General features: G+C 37.6%; 1 protein-coding gene across 3 annotated transcripts in view; it reads left to right on the top strand.

Annotated features, from left to right (window-relative positions):
* LOC411116 (nephrin) overlaps positions 1-14132 on the top strand; it is a 235484-nt gene that overhangs the window by 164021 nt on the left and 57331 nt on the right. For all 3 annotated transcript variants that reach the window (XM_026441039.1, XM_026441040.1, XM_026441041.1), the window contains one exon: positions 14015-14125. In XM_026441039.1, coding sequence (XP_026296824.1) covers positions 14015-14125 — 111 coding nt within the window. The remainder of the gene's footprint in view (positions 1-14014; positions 14126-14132) is intronic.

Below are 14132 nucleotides of genomic sequence, written 5' to 3'. Positions count from 1 at the left end.
TATCTCTCGGCCGAGCAGATTAAAAGCACGTTGCGTGCATGTCGCGAAGAGAAAAAGAGAAACGCGAGATTTTGTGATTTTAGTGTTTATTTGAAGTGTTTAGTATAAAGTGTCCCAAAGTAGATAAATTTTTAAAATATCGTTCAATGATAAACACTCGGTCAAACTGTTCTTTTTTGCCAACAATTTGATGCAAAAATGGTAAATTCGAATCTTGCGTTAATTTTAGGACACCCTTTATATATATATAACTGCATATAATTGTAATCTCTAATGATTCGTCCACAGATAACACTAATGGATAAACAACTTGAAATTATTCTTCTTTCTATTTCGTATATATAATACGTATAAATAATTTATTTTCTTCCTATTGTATATACAAATCGAGATACGGGACATTGTAACAGCGATATATATAAAGGGTGTCCCAAAATTAACGCAAATTCAAAACTTTCGTTAATTTTGGGACACCCTTTATATATACATAATCTCTAATGATTCATTCAGAGATAACACTAATGGATAAACAATTTTAAATTTTTCTTTCTATTGTACATACAACTCGGGACATTGTAACAGCGATATATATAAAGGGTGTTCCAAAATTAACGCAAGATTTAAATTAAATATAAAAGAAAGCCGTCAAACTGTTCTTTCTTCAAATTCAAAACTTTCGTTAATTTTGGGACACCCTTTATATATACATAATCTCTAATGATTCATTCAGAGATAACACTAATGGATAAACAATTTTAAATTTTTCTTCCTATTGTACATACAACTCGGGACATTGTAACAGCGATATATATAAAGAGTGTCCCAAAATTAACACAAGATTTGAATTAAATATAAAGGAGAGTTTTTACAATATTCAATAATAAACTCTCAGCTCGGTCAAACTGTTTTTTTTTTCAGGGTTGCCAACAACTTGCGTTAATTTTGGGACATCCTTTATATATATATTTAACTTTCTTTCCTCAACATTTTTTAGGTTTAATATCAATATACGACGTTATTCAGATTATTATCTAAATTTTTACTATTGTTGAAACTCAATTTCATCAATAGGATCAATAATTTCTTTAATAGAATAAATAGAATAATTTTTTTAATTTTTATTATTTTAGAAAGATTAATTTCTAAACGAATGATATTATTTAAATTTAATCAATCATCTCTGCATATAACTGTAATCTTTAATGATTCGTCCAGAAATAACACTAATAGATAAACTACTTGAAATTATTTTTCTTCCTATTTCGTATATATAATACGTATAAATAAATGTTTCGATCGATAATGAATCAACATTAATGTTAACGTTTAAAGAGATGCAAAGGTATTAAAGTCCTTCCTTTTCCCTTTTTAATATCGTTATATCGATTGAATTGTGTCGACGTTATTGTACGATCGCATATACGAGATACGGGACATTGTAACAGCGATGTATATAAAGGGTGTCCCAAAATTAACGCAAGACTTGAATTAAATATAAAAGAAAGTTTTAAAATATTGTTCAATAATGAAGACACAAAGTAAGTTGTTGTATATCATATAACGCTCCATTTTTACCAACCCTAAACTTTCAGCTCGGTCAAACTGTTCTTTTTTCAGGGTTGCCAATAACTCGATGCAAGAATGGCGGCAAATTCAAATCTCGCGTTAATTTTAAATATCCCGCGTCAACGCGAGATTTGAATTAAATATAAAAGAGAGTTTTTAAAATATTATTTTTAAAATATCGTTCAACAATGAAGACACAAAGTTGTTGTATATCGTATAACGCTCCATTTTTACCAACCCTAAACTCTCAGCTCGGTCAAACCGTTCTTTTTTCAGGGTCGCCAACAACTTGATGGCGGCAAATTCGAATCTCGCGTTAATTTTGGGCCACCCTTTACTTTTCTACTTTTATAAAATTAACGCGAGATTTGAATTAAATATAAAACAGAGCCGTCAAACTGTTCTTTCTTCAGGCGGCAAATTCAAATCGATAGAAGGAATTTTCACGTTTGCACGAGCGAGAGGTACCTATGATCTCTTTCAACAGGCTACGTACATATTCTAGCTCGAAAGAAGGATGAAAAAGATGTGTATACACATCTTGGTAATTGGGAAGGTAATAGACGAAACGAATGCGTCTCTCGGTTAGATACCTGTGATCCTGTTCTCTAATTGTTCCCCAATTCGATATACGGATTCGAAGAGAGAAGGCGATATTAGAATAATCTCCTTTCTTCGTATATTGCTATTAAAATATCTGCCGTTTCTTAATTGCGTGAAATGTACGAAGGGAGTCGCGCGGCGTTAAACGGGGGCGGGGAGGGAGGGATATTTGGTTGAAGTAGTTTTCGCAGGAATGCGGCACGATTTCCGGGACACGTCTGACGCCGCTTACTTCGCGCTTCGGCCCGCGAGTCTTGGCTTGGCGAACTATGCGCGCGCCGACAACAGAGTTGCGGGCTAACAGGGCGTTGGAACGAGCGAGCGTTGTCACCCGCCGTGTGATAAACTGCCGGCCGCTAACTACGCGAATTATTCCAAGCGAACAGAGAGAGAGAGACTGGCAACGCGACGCTCCCAGTTCTCCCAAGAAACTTTCCCCTCCCAGATCTCGAGCGAAACGCTTCCTCCTCGAGACGAACAAGTTCGATTCGAAGAAATGCTTTGCACGGTGGATTCGATTGTTTATTTCATTCTTTTCGAAGAGACAGCACTTTCCTAGCCATTCTTTCACAGAAAGAGAGAACGAAAACAATAATAATAATAATTACAATTTGATTTAATTTCATTCATCATTCATAATTTCATTCATCGTCCAAGAATGGAAAATAGAGTTTGAAAAAGAAAGGAGGAAGGGATTGCATACGTGGATAGCCAAGAAGACTCGTGGGACTCTGAAGAGTATTGCCACCTGTTTGTACTTGCAACCTAACCGGTTTCCCTCGAATACGAATGCAATTAGTGGAGAATCGAACCCCTGCGCGGTTAAATGAAGATTAATCGAAGATCGATTTCTTCGTTGAAAGCCAATCGTCCGTGATACGAGATTTTCAGACGTGGATTTTTATCGAAAACAGATTCTAGGACGAGGTGATTCGATAATTCGAGCATGGCTGGGAGAAAAGGCGTTTCTACGCGTATCTATCGAGTCGATGAATATGTGCTGCTGCCGCGTCGTCGTAGCGTAATGTTTCGCAAATATTGACGTAGAAATCGGCTCCTCCATGCACCGCCTCCGTCCTGGCCTCGTTTCAGCCCTACCTACGATCCGACTGCAGACGCCTAAATTGGCTCGATACATCCGGCGAACGTGAAGCGAGTACATAACTCGATAAGTACACAAAATTTTCCTCCCCGAAACTCTCTCTCTCTCTCTCTCACGTTCTACGACTTTGGATCATTGTCGCTTTGGAAAAGAAACCAATTACTTTTAACGCGTGTCGTCAAGCTTTCGAACGAACTTGGGACGATTCCAACCTGTTTCAAGTTTTTAGTTCAACGATGCTCGAGAATGTTGCAAAGAAGAGGTTTTTCCTTTCGAAAAATTTAGGCGATTTTTACTTGTAGAAAGGGAACGGATTATTTCTCTTGGACTAATTATTCTATATATAGAATTAAGATCCCTTAAGGATCATGAATTAACAGTGATCAAATCTATAATACAATTGTGACTACCCACAATAATTTTTTTTATAGTTATATTCTTAATTGGAGGATTTGGAAATTGATTAATTCCTCTACAATTAAGATCTTCTTTCCTTAATAAATAATATTAGATTCTGACTACTTCCTCCTTCATTAATTATACTTTTATTAAGAAATTTATTTTATCCAGGAACTTGATGAACAGTATACCCACCATTATCAGCATATTTATATCATTCATCACTCTCAGTAGATTTTGCAATTTTTTCTCTTCATTATAGGATCATTAAACTTAAATAGTTACAGTTATAATAATAAAAAATTTTTCTTTAAATTATGAAAAAAAATTTCATTATTTCCATGATCAGTTTTTATTACAGCAATTTTATTATATCATTATCATTATCAGTTTTAGCTGGAGCAATTACCATATCGAAATTTTAATTCTTTAATCCAATTTTATATCAACACTTATTTTGATTTTTCGGTCATCCAGAAGTTTATATTTTAATTTTACCTGGATTTCGATTAATCTCTCTAATATTGTAATAAATGAAAGAGGAAAAAAAGAAATTTTTGTATAATTTAGGTACAATTTATGCAATATTAGGAATTGGATTCTTAGGTTTTATCGTTTCAGCACATCATATCATATATTTACAGTCGGAATCTTCCATTTCCGGGTGCGGAAGACGTCGAAATAAAGGAGAGGTCACACCAGATTTTAATATTTGCGGCCATATCTCAACGAAGGAGGCGAACTTTTCTCGCTTAAAATCACTTTATACGAATCGCGGCCACTTTTTATACGTATAATCCGAATGGAAAAGTGGCGAAAATCCATTTCGAATCCACAACTTTTGGAAACGCCCGCATTATTCTTACCCTTCCCATTATCCTAAGGCTCTCTCCGAGAGAAATCCGCGTCACTTTCGAGAAATGTAACGTGCTCCTTTTCGAAATTGGAAAACCTTCCATCGGTCAGCGAAAAAATTCCTCCCTTGTTTTCTTCCATCTCCGCGAAGAGGGTCAAAGATTTAAGGCGTGATTTATGGAGGCGAATAAAGGTGGATCCTCTCTAGGATTTGCTCTTTTCAAATCGATTAATTCGAAACGAAATTTCCACCATTGTCGCATTAATTATTTCCCTTGCCTTTTTCCATCTCCTGTGTGTATATATATAAAAGAGAAGGGTCGATAATATATTTTACGATTCTTTCGTCGACTTGGCGCGTCCCTTAACGAGCCCGGGACGATAATCGAAGATTAATCGGCGGCAACGATACCGCGCGGCGATCATAATTCAATCTCTGTCCCGATAAAAACGCGAAGGGAGAGGAGGAGGTTGAAAGAAAGAGGGAGAGGGGGGTGAAATTAACGAGGGAGGATAGACGTTTACCGTTAACGTTCGTTTCCGTCCGCCTTGCAATATCCGACCCCTCTATAATTAAAATGTCCGCCGCTTCGACTTATCGAAAATATATATATTGGGTTGGCAACTAAGTAATTGCGGATTTTTTTTAGAAAATCAAAGACAATTTTTTCAATTTTGCAATGTCTTGCCCGTTTTGATCAATGACCTTTTGCCATCTTTCAGGCAGCATCGTAATCCCACGATTCATAAAACTTGTGGTTTTTATTAGCAAAAAACTGAATCAGGTACGATTCGATATCATCATCGTTATTGAAATTTTTACCAGTTTTGTAAAGATCGAAACAAAAAGTAATCAGATGCTGCAAGCATCCCAACCAAGCTCCAATAATTTTTGCCGAGTGACCAAAGTCATGATGGAATACAACACCTTTTCGATTTGTCGATTCGGGCCGCTTTTCTTCAACCGCATCGTTTAATTTTGTTAGTTGTTCAATGTAGACGACAGAATTGATCGTTCGGTTGGGTGGTAAGAGTTCAAAATAGACAATTACTTTGTAATCCCACCAAACTGATAACGAAACTTTCTTTCGACGAATACCAGCTTTTGATGTTGTTCGAGCTGGTTCACGTGGCCTGCTCCACCATCTTTTCCGCTCGATATTGTTGTAAACAACCCATTTTTCGTCGCCAGTTATCGGTCGTTTTAAAAATGGATCATTTTCATTACGTTTCTTTAGCAAATCGCAGCTGTTAATGCGTCGCGTTAAATGCTTTTCTTTCAGTTCGCGAGGAACCTGTGTATCGAGTTTTTCAACATAGCCAAGTTGTTTTAAGCGGTTTTCATGTTTGCATGTACGCGATACATGAAGCTTCTCGGCAATCTCACGAGTTGTACCGTGACGATCCGAATCGATTATCGCTTTGATTAGGTCGTCGTCGACTTCAACTGGACGACCAATGCGTTTTCGTCTTCGTTTGTCAAACCAATTTTGACCCTGCCGTTCTTTTAAGGCTTCGTCGCCATAAACAGCGCGTAACTTTTTGTGAGCTTGCGACGCGTTTTTCCCTTTGCGGAAATAAAAAAGCAAAATACGACGATAATGTTCCTTTTGATTTTCCATTTTTCAACGAAAACTACGCAACCGATCGAAAAACTTTTTTTACCGATCGACAGCTGAATTGCCAACTATCGAATAACAAAATGTGTTTTACATTTGGACTACACCAGCAAACCTAAAAATTCAACTGAAGCCATCTATGAGTGAAATCCGCAATTATTTAGTTGCCAACCCAATATATTCGAATAAGAAGCATGGGTTAAATTCACGAAATTCGAATAATGGCTAATCAACGTTGTTCCGAGCTAAGAGGACCAGGGTAGTCGAAAAGCTCCTTGCTCGAGTCAACGTGGAAAGATGAAAGCGAGTCATCGAGAATTCCTAGCCATCTTCCCTTTTATACGCTGTCAAACGAGAAAGCCTTTTGTTCAAGCCTCCCTTCTTCCTTTTCTTTCTTCCTCTCATCTGAACGGTTAAATTTTCTAAAACGTATTTCATGCGTTTTCGAAAAAATTGAGAATCGAGAAAAGAGCGTCACTCTTTATGAGGTAAGGAAAATTAACGAAAGTTGGAGAGAATTATCTTTGCCTTAACCCCTTTTCCCTTTTGGATGTTGGACAACGTTAAAGGGATATCGGGGAAGATATCGGGGAAGATATCCTCGGGAAAACTGGTGGCCGTAAAAATTTAACAAGCACCTTTTGACGTAGCGTTCCGTGTAATGGAACAGTCATCGCCGGAGAAGTGGGTCGAAAAAAAAGGAAAGGATGGGATGGAGACGATCGAGCGGAAAGAAAGCCACTGCCGGGGAGATGAAAGATCAGCCTCGATGACTTCCTTCCACGAATATATGCAAAAGTATTTTCATCCTTGATAAATTCCAAAACGCTTATTAATAGAGATTTTTACGTCGAATATACGTATGTAAAAGTTTCATCGATTGATAAATTCCAAAACTTATTAATAGAGATTCTTTTCCTCGATTTTAATGTCGAAGGGAACCTTGGAAAAAAAGAAAGAGGAGAAGATAAAAGATCATCCTTTCAATTGATAAATTCCAAAACATTTATTAATAGAGATTTTAATGTCGATCGTAAATAAATAACTTGGAAAGGAAAGGAAATCTTGGGTAAGGGAAAGAAAGAAAGAGGAGGAGATAAAAGATCATCATCGATGACTTCTTTCCAATATATATATATATATATATATATATATATATATATATATATATATATTTAAAAATTTCATCATTTCTCAATTGATAAATTCCAAAATTAATGTCGATCGTAAATAAATAATTTGGAAAGGGAAGGAAATCTTGGGAAAGAAAGAAAGAGGAGGAGATAAAAGCAGATCATCATCGATGACTTTCTTCCAATATACATATTTAAAAATTTCATCGTCCAATTGATAAATTTCAAAAATTATTAATAGAGATTCGATTTTAATGTCGAAGGGAACCTTAGGAAAAAAAGAAGAAGAGATAAAGGGAGATCATCATCGATGACTTCTTTCCAATATATATATATTTAAAAATTTCATTGTTTCAATTGATAAATTCCAAAATTAATGTCGATCGTAAATAAATAATTTGGAAAGGGAAGGAAATCTTGGGAAAGAAAGAAAGAGGAGGAGATAAAAAATCATTGTCGATGACTTTCTTCCAATATATATATATGTAAAAGTTTCATCCTCTCAATTAATAAATTCCAAAACACTTATTAATAAAGATTCGATTTTAATGTCAAAGGAAACCTTGGGAAACAAAGAAAAAGGAGAAGATAAAGGGAGATCATCGTCGATGACTTCTTTTCACAAATATTTATATATATAAAAGTTTCGTCGTCTCAATTGATAAATTCCAAAACACTTATTAATATTGATCGTAAATAAATAATTTGGAAAGAGAAGGAAATCTTGCGAAAAAAAGAAAGAGGAGGAGATAAAAGATCATCCTCGATGACTTCCAATATACATATGTAAAAGTTTCATCAAAACACTTATTAATTAGAGATTTTAATGTCGATCGTAAATAAATAACTTGGAAAGGAAAGGGAAAAAAAGAAAGGGAGGATAGGATGAAAACGATTGAGCGGAAAGAAAGCCGAGGAGGAGATAAAAAATCATTCTCGATGACTTCCTTCCACAAATATATGTAAAAGTTCCATCCTCTCGATTGATAAATTCCAAAACGCTTATCAACAGAGATTTTAATGTCGAATATACAAAGTTTCATCGTCTCGATTGATAAATTCCAAAATTAACGTCGATCGTAAATAAATAATAATAATAAAAACAAAGAAAGAGGAGGAGATAAAGGGAGATCATCTTCGATAACTTTCTTCCAATATACATATGTAAAAGTTCCATCCTCTCGATTGATAAATTCCAAAACGCTTATTAACAGAGATTTTAATATCGAATATACAAAGTTTCATCGTCTCGATTGATAAATTCCAAAATTAACGTCGATCGTAGATAAATAACTTGGAAAGGGCACCTTGGGTTGGTTATCAACGTTTCACGAGAACATGGCGGGTGTGTACCGAGTTGTTTTGTCGATCTTTCACCCTTCACGGGGAGGGCGCGTATGGAAAATGCTCACGCGCTTAAAAAACGTCGCTGTTGGGTCTGCGTTGCCGGCATACGAAGTGGCATTCGGCAAACACCGCGCGGCTTTTCAACTCGGCCAAGCTTCAGGCTTACGAAGCTTATTCAAATCGTCCGGAACGGGGAAGATGAGAGAGAGAGGGGAGGATAGGAAGTAGCTAGGAACAGCTCGTAGGTAGCCAGCCTTCCTTCCTTCCTTCCTTTCTTTTTTTCTTCTCCTTCTTCTTCTTGCCCCATTGGTTTACTGCCAATCTCCCCTCCCTCGTCTGCTTCTTGCTCCTTTCAGAAAGCGATCGCGTATATACTCTCGCGAGACGAAATGTTTTCCATAATTATTTTCGGTAAATATTTGAAATTGTTTATCGTGAAAATACACTCGAGAATGTAAAGTTGCGAAGCAGACTTTAAATTACAACGTCCCTTTTTCTTTTTAATAAAAAGTACACACTTTGTACACACTTTTTCTCGAGATGCAACGAACGACAATGCTAATACCTATCGTAACAAAGTCCCTTTCTTTCGTTCCCGCGGTAACGTTTCCCGTCCCCGAATCCACTCCGATTATCTCTTTCTCTCTCTCTCTCTCTCCTTCCTTCTCCCTCTCCCGAAACGGAAGAGACGGTCGTTTCGCGCACGAGTTGCGACCTTGGAAAGCGCGCGTTCATTCGTCCGCGGCGCGCCAATCCCTTGGCGTCAATCACTCTAACGAATTTCAGTGGGAGTGGGGGGGCCGAATATTTTAAAACGGCACGACACGGTGTACGGTGAACAGCTCGCGAAGTCCGTTTGAATTCGAGCGAACGATAGTGGAAACTCGTGTTCTCCTCTTTGCACGCTCGACGCGCGAATTTAACTTTCACGATTCACCGCGAACGGGTGGAGAAGAGGTCGAGAAGAAACCGAGGAGGAGATGCAAATTAATTCGGAAACGTTCCATCCTTGAATATTCCCGTGTTTTTCCACGGGAAAATCGCGTATAAATTTAATCGCTCTATCCCGCTATGTCGCTACACCGCTCGTACAACCGTTCAAACGTTTCCCCTCTCTCTCTCTCTCTTTCTTTTTCCTTCTCTCGAGGAGAGCCAATAAAGGAGAACTGTTTGATTAACGATCGAACGTCGGATGGACAAAACAGATTGGAAACGGAACGACAGAGACGATACGATCCTCCTCATTATTTTTATCTCCCTCTCTCCTCGGGGAAACTAGCTTAACGGCTTGGATTTGAAAATAAAATTTGACGTTTCCATCGAAATCCAACGTACAGATAAGAAAAATCTTTTTTCTTTTTTCAAAAGAATCGCATCTGTAATCCGTTCGTGGTTAATTTCCCGTTGAAAATCTGACAAAATTTCTGGATCAACTTTCTTTCTCTCTCTCTCTCCCTTTATGAATTTTTCGAACGAAATTTCAACGTCGACGAGCGAGTTTTTCCAACAGTTTTCGTTGTCGAATTTCGAGATTATTAATCGAAAGACACCGAAATTTGTTCCATCCCCACTTTCCATCCAAAGTATGACGCATTTCATATATATATATATATATATAGATACTTTTGGAGGGAAGTGATTTTTCTCTCGGATGGAGGCAGAATTTCCGCTGTTCTCTCGATAATCCAAGATTGCCGCAGAGAAAAAGAAAGAGAGAAAAAAGAAAGAAGGAAGGGAAGAGCGTAAAAGTCGTATTTGCAATGCGGTTTCTGCATCGCGTTACGGTATGGTAATCGTCGGACGGGGATCGATTTCGACGAAATCGACTCTTCCAGAGATATTCCTCGACAACGATATTCCTTTCCTCCTCCTCTTTCGTACAATTTCGAATATCGATCGAGGGAAGAAAGGGAACGAAAAACGAGGAGGGGGAGGGGACGTGGAAAAATATTTCGTGGGAGCGGCGGGGTATTTATTAAACCGTTTATTTAACGGCGCATTTGTTATTCCGGTCGATTTTTTCCTCCCTACACGGTGGAACAATAAAAATGCAAATAAAGAATTGTCCGATCGAGCGACCAATGGGATATAATTATTATGCGGAAGTGTATTCCATAAATCGTAAACCGTCGATTCGATGAATAATGAAAAGGAGGATGTTTTAATCGATGCGACCCGTTCCTCTCTCTCTCTCTCTCTCTCTCTCTCTCTCTCTCTCTCTCTCTCTCTCTCTCTCTCTCTCGATATCGTAATTCAGAAAAGGAGAATGATAAGCGAATTTTGCATAATTTCCCTTCGAAGATGCGATCTTCGACCAAAAAGAGAGAGAAGGAGAATAAGTGAATAAGAAATCTCTATTTTGAGGTTAGGTCAGTGGGTCGTACGATTTTTCACCTCGATCGATTTCTCTTTTATAGTTTCATATATATACGAGGATTGGATTATTTAAAATTTCGCGGCGGCCGATTAATTGGAGCGTGGCGGGCGTCCATTTAATCGGGATAGATCCTTAAATATTCAAAAAGCGAGGCGGAAGAACCGGCCGTTTACGGGGTTGATCAAAGCCCGAAAGATCAATGGAGCGAAGATCCTAGAGAGAGAGGATCTTGAAGCTCGCTTGTCCGTGACTCTCTCTCTCTCTCTCTCTTTCCACTTACGATAATGTTTCTGCTCGTTCTGACACCGTTCGCCTATTATCGGGCGAGCCATTCCCTTGAAATTTAACACGCTTCCCAGTTGCCTGACTTAATAGCAGCGGCGGCTGCTATCCGTCGATGCTGTTTCTCTCAATAGGCAACCGGCAATTGACGCGAAGACTTGCATCACGCGAATCCAAACGTATGGTAATGCGGGCCGATATATTCGACCGAGTCTGAATGTAAATAATTACTTCTTATATTTATTTTAAATATGATTAATTGTAGTTATTTAGAAAAATTTAAATTTAATGAAACTTAATTATTAAATATTTAGTTAAAGCTAAAAAATTAGCAATTTATTGTTAATAAATCATTTGGATTTTATCAATCCTAACTAAAAACTTATTTAAAAAATTTTAAAAATTTTCATTAATATTTTCAATATTCTAAATATAAGCTATTTAATTAATTAAAAATTTATTGTATAAACTGATAAATAAATTAAATAAATATTAATTTTTAAATTTGAAATTTTTAATTCACGAACATTTAATGTTACCGATATAAATTTTTTCTTGATAAAATTTTCCTTTCGAGAAGAATGAAAGGAAAAGAAATTTTCGAATAAGACATTGATTAAATTTTTCGAAAACGGCGCCTCCTTCGTAAAAAGAAGAAAGAAAGGAACGCACGCAACGCGGTTTCTGAAATAAACTAATGCTAATTTTCCACCGTCTCTCGTTGCGAGATCTTCCTCTCCTCGCGCAATTTCGTTGTTCTCGAAAAAAAAGAAGAGAAGAGAAGAGAAATGGCCGATTGTCCACGCTGCCGCGTTTGAATCGGATTTCCGGGAGAACGGAATCCGCGAGGCACGCGGCTCGAAATTAACTCGATTAAAATTGCGCCACAATTTCTCCGCTTGTACGTACGCGCATACCGTTCCTTTTATCTCGAGTATTATTTCCATCCTTTAAATCGGGAAACGCTGGAAATTAAAAAATACTCGTTTCATAGGATCCTCAGATCGATTGGTTGTTCCGAGTATTGGATTGGATAGGAAACAGGGTTAACCTTAAATTTAAACGTTCAACGATTTTATTATTCTACAGATTTAAAGAGAGTGTAAATAAATGTATTTAATCGTAAACGGATTGGAGCACGAGGGGGTGGATGTTTAAAATGGGGCTCAAGGAGTGATGCAAAGGTAAATTGGCCGCAGGAGAGGGAATTGAATACGCGCACACAGGGGTGCCTATTTTCCATCCAGCCCTGAAATTATCGGAGCCAGGTCCATTGATTACCACTGGTAATTGCCATTACAACCCCTTGCATCGCCTTCTCTCTAATGTCTCGATATATTCTCTGTATTATTCTACAGCATTCAAAGTCAACCGCTTTACCGACCGAGAGAGAGAAACGCGTTTCGAGGATTCTTTACACGCACTCGGTCGGTAATCGAATAATGTTTAGAGAGAAAAGCACTTTTTTTTTTTTTTTATGTATTATTTTATTTATTTTTTTTTCATCTCGAAATCTCAATGTATCTAGGATTCCCTGATCCGAAGGACGTGATCGATCAATCGTTGTGACGCGCTTTTTCGCGGCAATTATGGATGGAAAAACGAGCGTAAATACTTTACACACGTGCGGATAAAGCGTAGGGATAAAATTTGATCGCGGTCATAGAAAACGAGTTTTCAATGCAGTTTGCACGGGAATCGAATTTACCTTTTCCCTGCTTGATCAAACTGCTTTACGATCCCCCAAGAATCTCGCGTTCAAATCATTCTTTTAAAAAAGAAAAATGAGATTCGATTCATCTCTATCTAGAATGAAATCTGTTTAGAAATTACGGATTCTCTTATTAAGAGATCGACAAGTTTTAATCCTTTTTTCGATCTGGAATTTACGATTCGAGCTTAGGCTTAGAATATATATATCTCGACCAAGAACCGTAACGTTATTTCGGATTTGGTTGCAGTTTACGACTCGAGGTCGAACAGAATCGAATAACCGTATCCGCTTAAAGCAATTTTTCGAGCGACCCTTGGTATCGATCCGCGGAAACTGTTCCTCCAAAAATTCCTCCGATAATCGTTTTGCCTATATTTTTTTCTCTATTTCCCTCCCGTCTTTCTTCCCTTCTCCGTTATTTTTTCAAAATCGGGAACAAAGTTTTAAACAAAAAAAAAGAATCACGGTTCCAGCCACGGTACATTTTTCAGCTTCGAATAACATTCGATATATACGCGCGGTGTATATCGACGATTCCGATGTTGGGGGGGGGGGAGTAAAAAAATTACAATGGAGAGAGAATAAAAATAAAAAAAAAAATCTACGAACAATGCATTTTCGATTCCTCTCCTCGAGGAAAAAAAAAGAATCGAGACGAATTTCCTTCTCGTTAATTATGAATTCCACGTAACGAAGTTTGCTGCTCGAAGCTTTCCAACTTTCGAAAAGATTACGAAGAACTTTTAACATCGCGACGTAATAATACGTATTCGAATATAGAAATACAAATTTCCACCAACTTATCGACTGAGCGACAACGAAGAAGCAGGAACGAAACGTAGATAAAGCGTCGAATATCGTTCGAAAAATAACGAGAAATATCCAGCTAAATATCCTCTTTTTCTAGGAGAAATATTAAAAATATTAATCCAGAGTTGCGAATAAAAATTTTTCCAACCTCCGCGATCATTAACGAGAGAGAATGCAAGAATTTTTCTCTTCCTCCTCTTCTTCCAGTGCCTCCGGAACAGCCCACCATCCTGGACCAGTGGGGGAGGATAGTGAACGGGACGGCGGGGCCCTACGAGGAGGGGGACACCCCCTCTCTGACGTGTCGCGTCACGGGCGGTAAGTA

Source organism: Apis mellifera, linkage group LG5 (genome assembly GCF_003254395.2).
Source record: "Apis mellifera strain DH4 linkage group LG5, Amel_HAv3.1, whole genome shotgun sequence".
Classification (NCBI taxonomy): domain Eukaryota; kingdom Metazoa; phylum Arthropoda; class Insecta; order Hymenoptera; family Apidae; genus Apis; species Apis mellifera.
Note: the sequence above shows the minus strand (reverse complement) of the source record. Positions and strands in the feature narration are given on the sequence as shown.